Source organism: Phacochoerus africanus, chromosome 7 (assembly GCF_016906955.1).
Source record: "Phacochoerus africanus isolate WHEZ1 chromosome 7, ROS_Pafr_v1, whole genome shotgun sequence".
NCBI lineage: Eukaryota > Metazoa > Chordata > Mammalia > Artiodactyla > Suidae > Phacochoerus > Phacochoerus africanus.
In genome coordinates, this window is record NC_062550.1 from 50,514,930 (window position 1) to 50,533,922 (window position 18,993).

General features: G+C 39.2%; 1 protein-coding gene across 2 annotated transcripts; it reads right to left on the minus strand.

The window, feature by feature from the left end:
• Positions 1–8,682: 8,682 nt before the first annotated feature.
• MED21 (mediator complex subunit 21) lies at positions 8,683–15,055 on the minus strand. 2 transcript variants are annotated; one of them, XR_007135856.1, is made up of 5 exons: positions 14,976–15,055; positions 11,054–11,168; positions 10,399–10,499; positions 9,243–9,493; positions 8,683–8,967 (listed from the first exon to the last, which is right to left on the minus strand). XR_007135856.1 is itself a non-coding variant. In XM_047787337.1 (4 exons), exons 1-4 carry the CDS (start codon positions 15,015–15,017, stop codon positions 9,317–9,319), a joined length of 435 nt encoding a protein of 144 aa, XP_047643293.1. In that variant the 5' UTR covers positions 15,018–15,055; the 3' UTR covers positions 9,014–9,316. The 2 variants fall into 2 exon arrangements, 1 of the variants encoding a protein (XP_047643293.1); XM_047787337.1 differs by lacking the exon at positions 8,683–8,967 and having other exon boundaries at positions 9,014–9,493.
• Between the last annotated feature and the right edge of the window lie 3,938 nt (positions 15,056–18,993).

An 18,993-nucleotide genomic window follows, 5' to 3' on the forward strand; every position in this document is an offset into this window, starting at 1 on the left:
GCAAATTAAACCCCAAAATACATTGAAAGGATTATATACCATGATTAAGTGGGACTCATCCTAGGGATGCAAAGATTTTTCAATATCCACAAATTCAATCAGAGTGATACACCACATTAACAAATTGAAGAATAAAAACCATATGATCTCCTCAATTGATGCAGAAAAGCTTTGGACAAAATTCAATATCCATTTATGATTTAAAAAAAAAAACTCTTCAGAAAGTGGGCATAGAGAGAAACTACCTCAGTATATAATAAACCCACAGCTAACATTCTCAGTGGTGAAAAGCCAAAAACATTTCCTCTAAGATCAGGAATAAGACAAGGATTCCAGTCTTGCTATTTTTATTCAACATAGTTATGGAAGTCCTAGCCACAGCAGTCAGAGAAGAAAAGAAAAGGAATCCAAATTGGAAAGAAGAAGTAAAACTATCACTGTTTGCAGATGACATAATACTATATAGAGAAAATCCTAAAGATGTTACTAGAAAACTGCTAGAGTTCATCAATGAACTTGGTTAAGTTGCAGGATACAAAATTAATACAAAATTAATACACAGAAATCTCTTACATTTCTATACACTAACAGTATAAGATCAGAAAGAGAAATTAAGTGTACAATCCCATTTACCATGGCATCAAAAAGAATAAAATATCTAGGAATAAACCTAAAGAGACAAAAGACCTGTACTCTGAAAATTATAAGATGCTGATGAAAGAAATCAAAGATGACACACACAGATGGAAAGATATACCATGTTCTTAGACTGGAAGAATCAAGCCAAGTCAATCTACAGATTCAACACAATCTCTATCAAATTACCAATCACATTTTTCACATAACTAGAACAAAAAAATTTTTTAATGTGTATGTAAACACAAAGACCCCCAAGTAGCAAAAGCAATCCTAAGAAAAATGGAGCTGGAGGAATCGGGATCCCTGACTTAAGACTAAACTACAAAGCTACAGTCATCAAAACAGTATGGTATACTGGCACAAAACCCCAGAAATATAGATCAATGGAACAGGGTAGAAAGCCCAGAAACAAGCCCATTTGCCTATAGTCAAGTAATCTATGAAAAAGGAGGCAAGAATATACATTGGAGAAAAGACAGTCTCTTCAATAAGTGGTACAGAGGAAACTGTACAACTACATGTAAAAGAATAAATTAGAATACTTTCTAACATCATACACGAAAATATACTCCAAATGGATTAAAGACCTAAATATAAGACCTGACACTGTAAAACTCTTAGAGGAAAACTTAGGCAAAATATCTCTAACATAAACTGCAGCAACATCCTGTCATAGTCACCTCCTAGAGAAATGAAAATAAAAACACAAATATACAAACAAGAACTAATTAAACTTAAAATATTTTGCAGAGCAAAAGAAAACATAAACAAAATGAAAAGACAACTCATAGGTTGCGGGAAAAAAAATCTTTGCAAATGAAGTGACTGACAAGGGATTAATCCCCCAAATATACAAACAACTCATGCAGCTCAGTATCAAAAAAACAAACAACCCAATCAAAAAATGGGGCAGAAAATCTAAATAGATATTTCTCCAAAGAAGACATACAGATGGCCAAAAAAGTACATGAAAAGATGCTCAACACCGATAATTACTAGAGAAAAGCAAATCAAAACTACAATAAGGTATCACCTTACACCAGTCAGAATGGCTATCATCAAGTCTACAAATAATAAGTGCCAGAGAGGGTGCAGAGAAATGGGAGCCCTCCTACACTGTTGGTGGGAATGTAAATTGGTGCAACCACTATGAAAAACAGTATGGCGGTTCCTCAAAAAATTAAAAATAGAACTACCATATGATCCAGCAATCCCACTCCTGGGTATTTATCCAGAGAAAAACATAACTTGAAAAGATGCATGCACGGCAATGTTCATTGCAGCACTATTTTCAATAGCCAAGAAATGGAAATAACCTAAACGTCCAATGACAGAAAAATGGATAAAGAAGATACAATACATATATATGACAGAATATTATTCAGCCATAAAAAGGAATGAAACACTGCCATTTGCAGCAACATGGATAAACCTAGAGATTAGCACAGTAAGTGAAATAAATCAGAGAAAGAAAAATATCATAGGAGTTCCTGTTGTGGCTCAGTGGTTAACATATCTGACTAGGAACCATGAGGTTGTGGGTTCAATCCCTGGCCTTGCTCAGTGGGTTAAGGATATGGTGTTACCATGAGCTGTGGTGTAGGTTGCAGATGTGGCTCGGATCCCGCGTTGCTGTGGCTCTGGCATAGGCAGCCAGCTGTAGCTCCAATTGGACCCCTAGCCTGCGAACCTCCATGTGCCATGGGAGCGGCCCTAGAAAAGGCAAAAAGACAAAAAAAGAAAAATATCATATGATACTAATTGTATGTAAAATGTAAAAAAAGAATACAAATGAACTTAATATTTGAGAATAGAAACAGATCCAGACTTTGAATACAAATTTATGGTTACCAAAGGGGACAAGGGGAGGTAGGGGTGGATTGAGGGTTTGGGATTGACATATGTACACTGTGGTATGTGGAATAATTGGCCAATGGGAACCTGCTGTATAGCACAGGGAAGTCTACTCAATATTCTGAGATAATCTACATAGGAAAAGAATCTGAAAAAGAATGGAGGTGTGCCTATGTATAACTGAATCACTGTTGTACAGCAGAAATTATCACAACATTGTAAATCAACTGCACTTCAATAAAAGTTTTAACAATTAATGCTGAATGTAATTGGAAAACATATGGATGAGTATGTAAAGTTTAAATCATTAAGATAATAAATCATGACTATCATTTACCTATTTAAAAAAAAAATCTCAATCAAAAAATGGGCAGAAGGAATTCCCATTGTGGCTCAGCAGGTTAAGGACCCAACATTGTCCCTATGAGGATGCGGGTCTCGTCCCTGGCCTCATTCAGTGGGTTAAGGATCTGGCATTGCCGTAAGCTGAGGCATAGGTCACAGAGGCAGCTCAGATTTGGTGTTGCCATGGCTGTGGTGTGGGCCTCAGCTGCAGCTCTGAGTCAACCCCTAGCCTGGGAACTTCTATACGCCCCAGAATACGACAGTAAAAAAGAAAAAAAAAATGGGCAGAAGATCTAAAAAGATAGTTCTCCAAAGAAGACATATAGATGGCCAAAATGCACATGAGAAGATGCTCAACATCAATAATTATTAGAGAAATGCAAATCAAGACACCAGTCAGAATGGCCAATGTCAAAAATCTACAAATAATAAATTCTGGAGAGAGGATGGGTAAAAAAGAACTTTTCTGCATTATTGGTGAGAATGTAAAAATGGCACAGCCACTAATGGAAAACTGTATGGAAATTCCCTAAAAAACTAAAAATAGAACTCTCATATGATCCTGCAATCCCACTATTGGGCATATATCCAGAGAAAAACATAATTTGAAAAGATACGTGCACCCTAATGCTCATACCAGCACAATTTACAACAGCCAAGACATGGAAATAACCTAAATGTCCATTGACAGATGAATGGATAAAGAAGATATTATACATATATACACTGGAATACTACTCAGTCATAAAAAAGAATGAAATAATACCACTTGCAGCAACATAGATGGAACTAGAGATGATCATACTAAGTAAGCCAGAGAAAGCTAAATATCATATGATATGGCTCATATGTGAAATCTAAGAAAAGATAAACTTATTTTCAAAACAGAAATAGAGTCATAGACATAGAAAACAAACTTATGGTTACCAAAGGGGATGGGGTGGGGGAGGGATAAACTAGGAGTTTGGGATTAAAATATACTACTGCATATAAAATAGATAACCAAAACGGACCTACTCTATAGCATAGGGATTGATACTCAATATCTTGTAATAACCTATAATGGAAGAGAATGTAAAAAAAGTATACATATATATATATATATATATATATGTGTATATATATATATATAAAAACACACACACATACACACATAGGTGAATCACTTTGCTATACACCTGAAACACAACATTGTAAATCAACAATATTCCAATAAATATTTTTTTAAATCTTATAATTCTAAAACTTTATGCTCCAATAAGGAAAGAAAAAAACAGCTGCCCACTGACCATTCCAATTTAAGATATAGTTAAGAAAAAAGTACAGACATTTTAGAATTGATAAAATACTATGTAATTTATAAAGATAAAACTGCTATGCATTCTTGGGATTAAACACAGATTTATTGTGCTGTATTCAATTTTTTATTACCCTCTGGCTTTGCTATTATTTTTGCATGTTCATGAGTGATTCTGGCGGTAATTTTTATTTTTGTGCTGTCCCTGTTAGATTTGGGGAATGAGATTTCTCATTTTGTGTAACACCGGAATTTTCTTTCTCTGTTTAGGAAAACTAATAAAACTCTCCAGGCTTGGTGATTTATTTGTGGTTTAGAGTTTTGACAACTGATTGAATTTCTTTATAAAGGTTAAAAGACTATGATTTCTAACCTATTGAGGCTATTTGCTAAACTGTCTCCTCCCATCCCAGACTATACACTTTTCATCAAAATTTTCAAATTTATTGGCTTCAAGTTACTCAAATTTTCTCAATATTTTAAAATCAATATATGTGACTTTTTAAAATTCTGTTCACCTTTTTTCCTTGATCAAATTTGCTTAAATTGTCCTTTTTATTACTCTTTTTGAATCCCAATTTTGGTTTTATTATCATGGTTTCCTTCTTAATGTCTTCTGTCTTTCAGCTTCAAGCTTTGTTCATTAATATAATGAATATATTAGTATATAAGCAAAGAACATAATATTGCATCTCCTAAATGCTGTCTTAGCAGAATTCCCCAAGTTTCTCTCTTTTTTTTTTTTTTTTGCTTTTTAGTGCTGCATACATACACGGCATGTATGGAGGTTCCCAAGCTAGGGATTGAGTTGCAGCTACAGCTGCTGGCCTACACCACAGCCTCAGCAACTTGGGATCCAAGCCACATCTTTGACCTAAACCACAGCTCACGGCAACACCAGATCCTTAACCCACTGAGCAAGGTCAGGGATCCAACCCGCAACCTTATGATCCTAGTCGGATTCATTTCCGCTGCACTAGAACAGGAACTCCCCAAGTTTCTATGTGTAGTTTGTTTTCCTTAAATTCTGAACTATGTTCTCATCTCCATGATCATTTCCCCTTTTATCCCCAAGCTGTCTCAGTGTTAGGTTTTTAACACTCATCTTTATTAACTTTATCAATGTACACACAAGATGCTCTGAATCAGAGATATATTTCTTACTAATTCAAAGTGTGTCTCCACCCCTTTTGCCCCAGACTTAAGCCCCTGGTCTAGGCAATGAGAGCCATGGGATTTTTTTCCTACACAAGTTAATGGTTTTAAGTAAAAACCAGACGTAGGTAAGAAAAGATTTTATTTGAAAAACTACTGCCAATAGGGAGAGAGGAACTATTTCAACAGGGGCAGGAAGCTACAATAATAGTGAGAATGCTCTGACCATAAGATCTGCAAGCAGCTCAAATATAGATCAGGTGGAATTCCCTGGTGAGTTAAGGATATGGCATTGCCACTGCTGAGGCTCTCATCACTGCTTTGGCATAGGTTCCATCCCAGGCCCCAGAACTCCCACGTGATTCAGGCACAGCCAAAAAAACAAAAAATAAAAAAATGAGTTCCCTGGTGTCCTAATGGTTAAGGATCCAGCATTGTCACTGCTGTAGTGTAAGTTCAATCCCTGGCCCAGGAACTTCCACATGCTGTGGGTTAGGTTCCCTTCTCCACCCCAACCCGCCCCCCCCCCCAAAAAAAAAGGGAAAGAGTAAACAAGGCTAGAAGGACCTGGGTGGGAGAGGAGAAGACAGAATGGCACAGTTGATCAGGGAACATCTTTTGTGGTCAATCTTCAGGTGTCCTTGAGGAGAGACTTTTCCAGTCCAGTGCTGGCTCAGGCTGAGAGTGGAGTCAAATTTAAGGGCCTGTGGGGGAGCAGCCTAAAGTTTTATCAAGTAGAGTTAGAGGACCTTTTATCCAGATTGGTCTTTGGGGACAAACAGTTCAACTATTTGTGAGATAAAGAATGGGAATCTGGAGGCTCTAGGTCCAGTTTTGTCCTAGGTAGTCAAAGGAGTCATCCATACCCTTTACCTTAGTCATGTTGGGAAAGGCAGTTCTCTGCAGTAAGTCGTTTTGTGGAATACAACAGAGTAGAGGGATTTCTTCACTGTTGCTGTTTTCCAGGAGCATTATTGAGCATGGGGTTCAAGTAAATTGTCAGTGGCCATGTGCCCCACAGGCAAGGAACAGGAAGATGGGTTGGGCTTGTTTTACGTGCCACACAATTAGCATGTCCTGAAAGGGAGTATCCCTTCTGGCATCTACGTTGGGAGAATCCCCACATGTTGATTTCAATATACTCACAGCAGAAGCCATGACCACAGTCTATCAGATTCGTCTCAAAGATTTTAGCCACAAAATTACATTTATCTCCCTCTCTCACTGGCTACCCTGCCCCCAAGTTGAATTCAGATGCCTCTTTTGACCACTGGACCAAGTATGACAGAAATTTGGGTGTCTACATGCAACAAAGCCTTTCTTCCCTGAGGTCTCCAGAAAATTCCAACGGGGGAAATAGGACCTGTATTTCTTTGGGAAGAGACTCATCTGGGATTCTTCTCCTTAAAACAACTTAAATCTGGATAAAAGGGAAGGGAGGGACCCGGGGATCAAAGACATGGAAATCCATGGTTTTCAGTCCTGCCAGAGTTGTAAGCTAGGCAGCAAGATCATCACTGCCTATATATCTATTGCAGCTCCAAGGGCCTCTTGCTCCAACAGCCATGTCCACAAAATGATGGCAGAGAGAAGCTGCTGCAATCTATGAATTATGTTATACAACCTTTATGAATACTTCAGAATGTGTGTGTCCTTTTTCTAGAATGCCTTAAACTGGGGGGGAGGGGGGGAGGCAATTCCAAATTTACGAAGTTTCTTTCAGCTAAGAGTAATATTTTAACAGTAGTCAGTCTACCAGATTAAGGCTTAACTTTCCTGGATTTCCCGTCATGGCACAGCTGAAACGAATCTGACTAGGAACCATGAGGTTTGGGTTCCATCCCTGGCCTCACTCAATGGGTATAGGTCCCAGACGTGGCTCGGATCTGGCACTGCCGTGCCTGTGGTGTAGGCCGGCAGCTACAGCTCCAATTCGACCCCAGCTGGATCCAAGCCGAATCTGCAAACCACACCACAGCTTGCAGATACACCAGATCCTAAACCCATTGAGCAAGACCAAGGATCAAACCTGCATCCTCACAGAGACAACAATGACTAAATCCTTAATCCACTGAGCCACAACAGGAACTCCAACATTTGACAATTTTAAAAGTTAATGATTCTATAAATTGTCTTACTGGAGTTAAAATGTACCTCTAGGCAGTATTTTTCAAGAATTGTAGAAGAGCTTGATTTTAATGGAAATAGGGAGAATTTCCACCTTTCTTAAGTTTTCTTAAACTCTGGATAGTAACAGATTACAGGAAATACAGCTCAAGATATCCTGAAAAATGTGACCTTAGGAGATAAAATCGGTTACAATGTGGAACACATGTCAATTCCAACTTTCTAGTGGAGATAATCATTGGATTCAAAGAGATCCAAGAGCTAAATGCCTAATCACACTTGATAACACTGACACGATTATCAGCAATAACAAAGTAAGGTAGAATGGAGAAAATGACATTGTAGTATGTTTTGGTCAGTGAGAATGCAGCAATAAAGGTTGAGAGGTTTACAATATCAGAAGCCAGACCTTTGGATAAATAAAAAGAATGAGAAGGAATCAATGACTCAGAAAACATACCTACCTCACTGTACAAATTAAGGAGAAAAATGAAAAAAAGCAGGTGGGAGTTTCCGTCATGGCTCAGCGGAAACAAATCTGACTAGCATCTATGAAGACGTGGGTTGGATCCCTGGGCTTGCTCAGTGGGTTAAGGATCTGGAGTTGCTGTGAGCTGTGGTGTAGGTCACAGACATGGTTCAGACCTGGCATTGATATGGCTGTGGCTTAGGCCAGCGCCTACAGTTCCGATTTGACCCCTAGCCTGGGAACCTCCAAATGCTGCTGGTGCAGTACTAAAAAGACAAAAAGCAGGTGAAGAGATATGGGAAAAGATAGTTGAGAATGAAGAAAATTTCTCTCACAGAAGGATGGGAATTCCAGAGAAGAGGATTTCTCATTAGAAACAAATATGGAGATGATCTAGAATGGGTATGAGGGTCTAGAAAAAGAGAAAAAAGGGAGTTCCCGTAGTGGCGCAATGGTTAATGAATCCGACTAGGAACCATGAGGTTTTGGGTTCGATCCCCGCCCTTGCTCAGTGGGTTAACGATCTGGCGTTGCCGTGAGCTGTGGTGTAGGCTGCAGACGCGGCTCGGATCCTGAGTTGCTGTGGCTCTAGCGTAGGCTGGCAGCTACATCTCCGATTAGACCCCTAGCCTGGGAACCTCCATATGCCGCAGGAGCAGAACAAGAAATGGCAAAAAGACCAAAAAAAAAAAGAAAGAAAGAAAGAAAGAAAGAAAAAGCTTCCACAAAAGTGACTTAATCTTTCATCTGGCCACACTTCTCTGTTTCTTAAAAAGCACTGTGGTTTTCAGAACCATTCCTTGCTCCAGCTCCAAATTTATACAATGTCACCTTTATTTTATTTTTTTCTTTTTGGCTGTGCCCGTGGCATGCAGAAATTCCAGGGCCAGGGACTGAACCCTTGCCACAGCAGTGACACAAGCCACTGCAGTGACAACACTAGATCCTTGATCCACTGCACCAGAACTCTACAATGTCACTTTTAAAGAGGCAGAAGGATATCAACCTAAATTCAAATATCCACCATTTCTGCATTTACCATCTTCTCCTCTAGCTTGGGGGATGTTTTCACTTGTACAGGCTGTAGAAACAGGACAAAAATAAAGACAAATTATGTCACAATACAATTCTATAGTACATCTGTTTAATTATATTCTGACTGTAAGTGCAATATCTGCCTCAATAATTTCACTCAAGATAATACAAAATAATAGCATAATGACAGTTTAAAGCTGGTTCAATCACAATTTTACAAGCTTATTTATTAAAAATGAAAATAGAAGACTATTAAAAATAGCTAAAAAGATAACATGTGTCATAGTGCTTAATGTTTCTCTAACTATTGATAAGGCTTACATCTAAATCTGATGTAGAATTCTTAACGGCACTGAAACAGTTCTCTTCTCGGCCACATGATATGTACACTGGTGCTATGAGTCTGGAAGAGACTGGCTGTGGGTACCACTTCTTGTCTTCAGCTGTGACTGCGCAATATCAGCAAGGGCACTCTGTATCTTTTCCAGAAGCATATCCCCTCGATAAACAACATCCTCCAGACATGTAGCAGCTTCATGATTTTCTTCTTCTAGCTTATACAAGCTGGCAGCCTTTATAAGACATAAATTTAAGAATCTTTTGACAAATGAAAAACTTGGAGATTATTTCCTTCTAAGGAAATAAACTGCAGTGGAAGTACCTACTTCTAAATCTGGATGACTGTGCAACCACTGTGATAGATTTTTCCGTGGCATAAATCCTCAGATCAGATATAACTTGAGAATTTTCCCTGTATGAACTATTTAAAAGATGACTTTTCAATGAGAGCTCTCTAGATTTCTATAGGAGACTCCTTTCCACACTGCTTTTAGACACTATGCTCTACTCCACGTCTGGAATGCTACCGTCCTCTCACTCTTTCCAAGGAAAAGAATCAAACTGAGGAAAATGGGAAGTTTCCTCATAACTCAAAATTGGACAACTATACATATTCAGTGCAGTCTTTAATAGACTAAAGTAGTTTCCAATAAAATTCCCATTTTAAAATTGAGAGTACCTTTTAATATTATAATAAAAGGAATTAAAGGGGTTCTCTTATGGCACAGTGGGATACACATCTCACTGTAGCAGGCCAGGCCACTGCTGTGGAACAGGTTTAATCCCTGGCCTGGGAACTTTTACATGGCATAGGCACAGCCAAAAATTTAAAAAAAAAAAAAAAATTTCTTTAAAAAAGGAAGAAGGGTACTAAAGCTATCTCCTTTAATTCAAATGCATCTGAACCATATGGAAGCTCCCAGGCTAGTAGTCAAATCAGAGCTGCAGCTTCCAGCCTACACCACAGCCATAGCAACACAGGATCCAAGCCGAATCTGCGACCAACACACAGCTCACCACAATGCCAGATCCTTAACCCACTGAGTAAGGCTAAGGACTGAACCCGAATCCTCATGGATACTAGTTAGGTTCACTACTTCTGAGCCACAACGGGAACTCCAGAAAAAGAGATTTTTACCTGTAAAGCAGCTGTAGATTCTTCACTGGGTAAGGAATCTATCAAAACATCAATGTCTTTTGCTGTTCGTGCAATCAGCGCTGCAAATAGCTGGGCATATTCTAGAGAAAGATTGTACTCATTTAGGGTATTTGAGAACCTCAAGTTTATAGAAACAGCAATCAAATTTTTTAAGTTAATGAAACAAAAAAACTTCTTAACTTTTTCTGTCCTAGGCTTCTAATGATTAAGGTGTAATTTTAACACATTAATCCTATTACATGTTTGAGAATCAGCTTTAACATTAACTCAAGTTAGGAATCAAGCATAATGTACATTATGTATCAGGACAATTTGATGATCATTTGAATAAAGGAATTTATGAGACGCCTTTCTTATTAAGGTCCCTCAAGTAAAATTCAGCTAAATTCATATAATTCTCCTCTAAAGGAGTAAAAAATCCATTATTTAACATAAAAAGAACTACAAGGTGTTATATAAATTGACTAACAAAAATTTATTTCTTTTATGACAAACTTGTAGTAACATTCTCTAACAATAACATTTTTAGAAAGCCATGAATAAGATGACTTTTTCAATAAATCTAATTTTATGGGATTACAGGCAATGCGGGAGAGTCAAATTAAAAGAAGCCAAAAAAAAAAAATCTATTTACCTTCCGTAGGATTAGCTGGCTGATCTTTGTTAATGGTTGTCTGAATATTACTGAAAGAGGCAGGAGGACCACACTGCTGCAACACTCCAATGGCATTACAAAACTGATCTGCAAGCTACAGGCCAAAAGAAATGTGGCAAAATTAGAAAGGATTTATCAGCTTTCAGGATTTTATTGGCATTAATAATGTTTCTATAATAATGATGACTGAGCAAGAGAATAAAATATGATAAATCCTGGATTAAGCAAGTTACTAACAACGAAATATTTTAGTCATGCAAAGAAACTTCCATTGGCATTTATTTAGTTGCAACAGTTAAAGAGAAACACAAAATAATTATTTTTCTTCCCGAGATAACAGAATGATAACAGAAATATATGCCAATACTGATTGCAAGCACAAGTTAAGACTTTCAGGGCAACAGTGGTAGAAAAAAGCAAATCTAACAGGCAAATATCTAAAATTTACCCCAGGGTAAATTTTAAAATTTGACTCCAAAGCATATGATTCCTTTTCTGAAACCAGAGTAATTACAACTATAAAGAAATGGTGGGAGAAAGACCACACCTTAAGTATTCCAAAATGTTTTTCTTGGGAGTTGTTATTGTGGCTCAGCAGTAATGAACCTGACTAGTATCCATGAGGATGCAGGTTCAACACCTGACCTCATTCAGTGGGTTAAGGATCCAGTGTTGCCACGAGCTGTGGTGCAGGTGGCAGATGCAACTCAGATCTGGAGTGGCTGTGGCTGTGCTATGGTGTAAGCCGGCAGCTACAGCTCCAATTTGACCCCTAGCCCAGGAACTTCTGTGCCGCTGGTACAGCCCTAAATAAAAAAGACCAAAACAACAAAACAAAATTTTTTTCTCCAGGACTCAAGCTATAAACTTCTAGTGCTCTAAAAGTTCTAAAGGTCAAGAATAACAAACCCTTACTGAAACCGTATTTCATAGGGTTAACAAAAGCTGGCATCTTAACAAAAATACTTGAGTGTGTCTTACAACTCAAGGGAACAACTTGTTAGAAAATACTCTGCTTGTAACCTGCCTTTAATGACTAAGTCTGCTTTAGTTTTTGTTTTTCTTTTTTTCCCTAATTGTATACCCTTCAAGCTTCATGCAGCTCTTCTTACCACCCCTAAAGATAATGCTCCTGATGTATGGGTCACCAAGGTAAGAGGAGCTTATTAAGTTGTTTTCCAGAAATTTGGAAAATCTGAAGTGGGCTTCCACCCAGTTCAGACCAGTTAAGAATAGTTGGGACCACTGATCATAAAATAACAGAAATATATGCCAATACCTCACCTTTCCCCACTCCTGAGACCACCCTGCTTCTTTATTCCATAAATATCTCAAGCTTCTTGACTTCTGGGAAGCAATCTGAAATTTGTTCTCCTTTCTCCTCACTTGGCTGTCTCCTGAATAAATAAAGCCCTCTCTGCTGCAAACTTCAGGCATCTCAGTGTTTGGATTACTGCACCCTCAGCAAACACATCTATCTGGCTCGGTAACATTACTATTTCCAAACCTAAGTCTCTTTCCCTCCCCACCAACTTCTCTCAACAGTCCTGACCTCTTAAACCTCAATTCCTTATCTGCAATCAGTGAACAAGTATTCCCACTAAGTTTGACTGCCATTATTAGAATGACAGAACTCAAAGTTAACTGTTTCCTTTGTTTAATACTTAATTTGTATTGAAAATCTTCTAGTCAACCAATCTAACTTCAGACTCTCAACTTTCATCTTCAAATCCTGTTAATACTACTACAAATCTTTACCTTTTCCTCCTCCCATCGCACTGCTGTTTTAGTTCAACCAATTACCTCACACAAGAGTTATTTACAATAGCCTCATGATTTTCTAGCTCACTATGTCATTTACTTAACCCTGCTCAAAAATCTTGAGCTCACCCTAGCATCGCCTTCAAGATAATCTCCAACTCTTTAAGGCTCTTTCCAAGCTTTCAATAATCTAGGTCAACTCAACTTGTTCATTACCTACTACTCTTTCATATACCTGACTAGTGATAAATTCATTCCTGATAACACTGCATTTGCTCACATTTTGCAAATGTAAGGGAGTGGCCATAAGTGCTCTGAAGCTATACAAATGTGGATTCTAATTCTGGCAAATAGAGTTTTAAAAGAAATTTTAAATTGGGAATATTCTCACATTACAGCATTGTTATGAGGAACAGAGAAAATACAAAAATATTCAACACTGTGACTATGCTCTGTCCTTGTGAAGCTCTCAAGATCCAGTTATTCACCAAATATTTATCAAAAATCAACACTATGATATATCAACTGTATATAACTATATAAACATTCTAAGTTAGAGCGTGAACAAGACAGTTTCTGCTCTCATGAAGTTCTCAGAGGATAAAATTATATTTTAATAATTTTACAATTATGAGTCAGAAAAACACTAAGACTCCCTCCATTTTAACTAACAGCACTCACTAGCCCACTTTTACTTCAGCACTTACTGCTGAAAACACTCAATTCAACTCCCTAACCATATACTGCTTTTGTGTCATTTATTTAAATGTCTCTTGAGTATATGATGTCTTTCTAATCAGACTGCAAACTCCTTAAGGAGTATCTCTCCATAAACATTATAGTGCTTCTACACATACTAGTTAACCTAGAGGCTTCTCTGCAAAATCCAATGATCAGTATGCCCACTTTTGGAGTAAAGGCCATATTCACTTTGTTCTTACTATCCTTCTGGCCAGGAGACATGGATGACTATGCGATATTTCCCCTAAAATAACATTTCTATCAAACAGCATCATTACAATTTGATTTTGTAAAACCTCAAAGGACTGTCTCCCCAAGGAAGGTTGTTCAGTAGCCCAGAAAAGTCACCAAAGGTAGAATTTACCTTGGTGAATTCATCGACATTTAGGGGCTGGCCCTCATAGGCAAAGTAGATCAGTTTTTAACATGCAGATTCACACTCAATATGTGTACATTCACACTTACTGCTCATGTACAAAGACTGAGCAATAACAAGAATGCCAGCCTATTTGCTTCTAGTGAGAAAAAAAACTAGCAAGAGGTACCTGGATTTTCCTGTCAACATCTATAGGCATCTTCTCTGGGACATCAAATTACAAACAGAATGAGAGAAATGTAACTACCGATAGAAAACAATTTAGCTCTTAACGGTAATAAGTATATGAATCCCTTGGTTTGCATCACTTTTCACTTCACACAACAGGAAAAATAATCAGAAGGTTCAAAGTAAGAGGGCCAATTACAAGATCTGACTTTTAATAGGGAGTAAAACTTTTGGCAGACATTTTTAAAAACTTTAAAAAAAGAGACAAGGATCAGAAGATTCACTATCATAAAGATGTCAGTTTTCCCCAAACTTGACTTACGCTGGGGGAGTGGCCAAGAGATGCAACGACCCTTAGTCTACAGGAACCGACCGAGATGAAACAAAATTACTCACTTTACCGTCACTCCCGCCCCAACCTGAAAATTTGGGCGAAGGATTACTCTTCGCTAAGGTCCAATCCAATGGTTAAGAACACGGGTTTCCCTCCAAGGGTTAAAATGGATGGGGGCGGGAGGGAGTTTCCGCTTCCTCTCTCTTCCCCGCAAGAGGGGCGACCCCATAAGCACCGCTGACAAGAAAATAAAGCCGTTCCTAGAGAACATGACGAGGCCGTGAGGCCTGAGACTAGGCAGGGAGACCCTCCACCTCGCAGGCTGAGGCCGCGGGCTCCCGCAGCTCCGCACCATTCCACCCGCCGCCTCGGCCTCACAGACCGCGGCGCCGCCTCCCGCCGACCCGAGCGTGCGTTGCTGAAAGACGCTCCCCACTTCCAAGCTTGCCCCCCAAGTCCCTTTTTCTAACTTGCTTTCTCTCAGGAAAGAAGACGGAGACAAATCGAGTACAATTGCTCACCGAGTTCACGGCGTCCTGTAGCTGTGTCAGGCGATCCGCCATGTTCCTCCGGGCAAACAAAGAGACGCTAAAGCAGCTGCTCAGATGCAATTGGGCAGCTTTGGAAGCGTCACGACCAATCACAGGGCTGAGTTCGTGGAGGGGGTGGAGTCAAGCCGAACTCCACGCCCCGCGCTGAGCTGCAGGGATTTTCTGAGGCTTATTTTTGTTCAGACCAGCTCCACCTGGGGAAGCTCCGCCGTGCCCAGGTTTAGTAATTTGGGGGCTTCTGGCGTGAGCCAACGTACTTTCTCATGGCTTTTAGGTAAACACTTTGCGGAGACTGGATTCTGCGGTTTTTCAAAGTAAGTTTCCCTATCCTCTTTGTATCTTTTTTTTTCTTTTTCTTTTTTGAAGGGCTGCTCCTGGAAGTTCCCAGGCTAGAGGGTAGCTGCCAGCCTACAGCAAAACAGTCACAGCCACAGCCACAGCAAGGAGGGATCCGAGCTGCATCTGTGACCTACAGCACAGCTCACTGCAACTCAAGATCCTTAACCCCCTGAGTGAGGCCAGGGGTCCAACCCGCAGCCTCATGGATACTAGCCCTGGTTTGTAACCTGCTGAGCCACAAGGTTTGTATCCATTTTTAAACATCGCCTTGAATACTTATTTTACATTACTTTGGCTTTCTAGGCAGACCACATAGCCTACACAATGAACAACTAAAGAATACTTGGGAGTTCCCACTGGTACAGTGGATTAAGAATCTGACTACAGTGGTTAGGGTCTTCCAAGTCCCACTGGTTCAACATCTTTAATCCCTGGCCCAGGGAACTTCCACATGCCTGGGTGGCCAAAAAAAAAAAAAAAAAAGGTTTTTTTTTCTAAGTTTTACTATTTTCATGTAAATTTTATGAATTACTAGAGTCCACATGGATTACTCCTCTCTCCTTTTATGATTTCGACACTTTCACATATGCCTTTTCATGTGCTTTTTGTTTGTTTGTTTGTTTGTTTGTTTTGCCTTTTTGCCATTTCTTGGGCCGCTCCTGCGGCATATGGGGGTTCCCAGGCTAGGGGTTGAATCGGAGCTGTAGCCACCAGCCTACACCAGAGCCACAGCAACGCGGGATCCGAGCCGCGTCTGCAACCTCCACCACAGCTCACAGCAACACCGGATCGTTAACCCACTGAGCAAGGGCAGGGATCGAACCCGCAACCTCATGGTTCCTAGTCGGATTTGTTAACCACTGCGCCACGCTGGGAACTCCTCACGTGCTTTTCTTGAATCCCCAACGGGAGCATGTGGTTTTAAGAACAGGACCCAGTATTATGAATCTCATCTTTTAAACACTCACTTTTGGTAAGTATGTTCTTTTAAACTATATTATTAAAAGTTTCAAACATATCCAAAAGTAGAGAGTATTATTGTGAACACTCATGCACCCATCTCCCAGCTTCAATTATCAACGCATAGCCAATCTTGTGGTACTTTGATTTTTAAAACCTGTAGTGATTATTTTTTCAGGAAAAAAAAAATCCTTAACAGTTCTTTAATTTGACATTCTAGACCCTTAACTAACTTTACTACCTATTCAGTCACAATGTATTAAACATCTAAACATTCCAGGCATTAGGCTGAAATTCTATAAATAAGCATTTGCTACATTAGATTTCTTGCAATCCCCTATGGGTGTTCTGTTTCACACTGCTATGCACACCATATAAAACATGATAAATCTCTCTTTCTTGTATGAAAAGCCCACACTTCCATCCCTATACTGGTTCTGTTTCCTTGTTGATCATCCACTCAGCTTTCAAAACTCATTAAAAAAAATTTTTTTTAATAAAACCTTTCCTGAAACCCTAAAATTAATTGCTCCCAATCTTCACCACAATTATTCCTTGTACTTCTGTTATTGCACTAAGCATATTGAGGCTTCATTATCCATACATGGCTCAAATTCACTCACCACCACAAACTGCTTGTGGGCAGGAAACATTTCAATTGTTTCCATAGTTCCACTACTCAGCATCTAGTATTCAGCCTGACACATAGAAGCCACTGAGTACATATTTATGGACTAAATGAATTAATTTCCTAGCATAATGATTTCCTTATAAGCAACTAAATAAATACTTATTGAATTTAATTTAATAAACACAGTCCAAGAGAGTTCCTGCCATGGCTCAGCAGAAATGCATCTGACTAGTATCCATGAGGACACAGGTTCAATCCCTGGCCTCACTCAGTGGGTTAAAGATCCCGAGTTGCCCTGAGCTATGGTGTAGGTTGCATACTTGGCTCAGATCTGCCACTGCTGTGGCTGTGGTGTAAGCCAGTGGCTATAGCTCCAATTCGCCTCTTAGCCTGGGAACCTCCATATGCTGTGGGTGTGGCCCTAAAAAGAAAAAAATAAATAAGGTCCAAAGAATGTAACCCACAGGAAGAACAAAAGTGTTAAAAAATGCAGAGCAAGGGTGAGGTTAGAATGAGATGTGACAAATGACCAGACTTCACAGAGGACCTTTCCTGTCTTTCCCCTGGAGCCCTATTCCCACCTCCATCCAAGGTGTCTTGGGTTTTGTCAAAAATCTAGGATAGGCTGCTTGCCTACCTTCCTTTTCTAAATTTTAAGCAGACCTTAAGGCTCTCGCTATCTACATCTCAGATTTGTGAATCTTGTCAGTTTTTGTGTTTCCTATCAATTCATAGGGATAAACACTCATCTGCAAAACTGCTGAGCCCATTTGCTTCACAAGGTTGCTTGTGGAAATTTGACATGATCAAGGAACCCCAGCCAATATGCTTCCCAAGGTTGTCACAGTGTTTTAGAGGCAAATGAGGCCCTGTTCTGATTATCGACACTTCCGTCATCAACTGTCCTCTGCAGGCACAGGGCACTGCAATGCAAAAGTGTGGAGGAAAGAGAATGGGGTTAGTTCAGGGACATGAAATTGACTCAGCCAGCACAGAGAAGGTGAGTTAAGTTGCAGCAAGAATCTGGAGAGCTGGACAGGAGCTACATCATGATAAGCATATGTCATACCCGGGAAGATGGACTGTTATCCTGAATGCTTTTATAAGAAAAGCCTTAGGATGACATGTAGCTTTTTTAAACTTTAATTTTTTTTTCAAAAGGCATACACAATGTAGAATATTTGTAAACTGCAGAGATGTGCAAAGAAAATCACTCAATTCAATCACCTGGAAATAAACTATTTTAAAGATTTTGATAATGTTCTTTCAAACTTCCCATGCATATAAACGTGACTGTATATTAAAAAAAAACAAAGCTTACACTATATATATTTATTGCTTTTAAATTTGCCTTTAATAAACACTTCCTGATAAATAAGTTGCCTTCTAAAATATGATTCTTGGAGTTCCTGTCGTGGGTCAGTGGTTAAGAAACCCACTAGGATCCATGAGGACATGGGTTCGATCCCTGGCCTTGCTCAGTGGATTAAGGATCCAGCATGGCTGTGGCTGTGGTGTAGGCCGGCGGCTGTGGCTCTGATTCAACCCCTAGCCTGGGAACCTCCATGTGCCTCGGGAGCAGCCCAAGAAATGGCAAAAAGACAAAAATAAATAAATAATATAAAAATAAAACAATGTGTATTTCTCCTCTCAGAGTTTTATTTATTACTTTGGAATTTCGTTCTGACAGCATGAGACAGAATCTAATCTTCCTTACCCATGAAAGTACAGTTAATCAATTATCAGACACAATTTATTGAATATTCCATTCACTGATCCAAACGTTACCCTTATAATCGCTGCTATCATCGTCCTGGGATTTCATGTACTGAAGGATAAAGAAAAGAGGACACGTGGGACAGTGAATAAATGCCATAGGAATAAATAGTGCTACCAGCATGTGTGAACAGGCAGAGGAAGGACAGGAAAGAGTTGTGCCTGTTAATATCATGGTGATTGCTATAGATTTTTAGTTTAGTAGTGGGCTAACCGAATATGTAATTTTCAACATAGTTATCCCGTTCATATAAATGAAAAAGTTAAAGAGCAGAAAAAGGG

Coding starts and splice junctions, on each gene's coding strand:
- MED21 (XM_047787337.1), bottom strand. CDS start 15,017: ATGGCGGATCGCCTGACACAGCTACAGGACGCCGTGAACTCG. Junction 10,500..11,053: donor GCCAGCTAATCCTACGGAAG/GTAAATAGATTT, acceptor ATCTTTCTCTAG/AATATGCCCAGCTATTTGCA. Junction 9,494..10,398: donor AATCTACAGCTGCTTTACAG/GTAAAAATCTCT, acceptor TGTCTTATAAAG/GCTGCCAGCTTGTATAAGCT.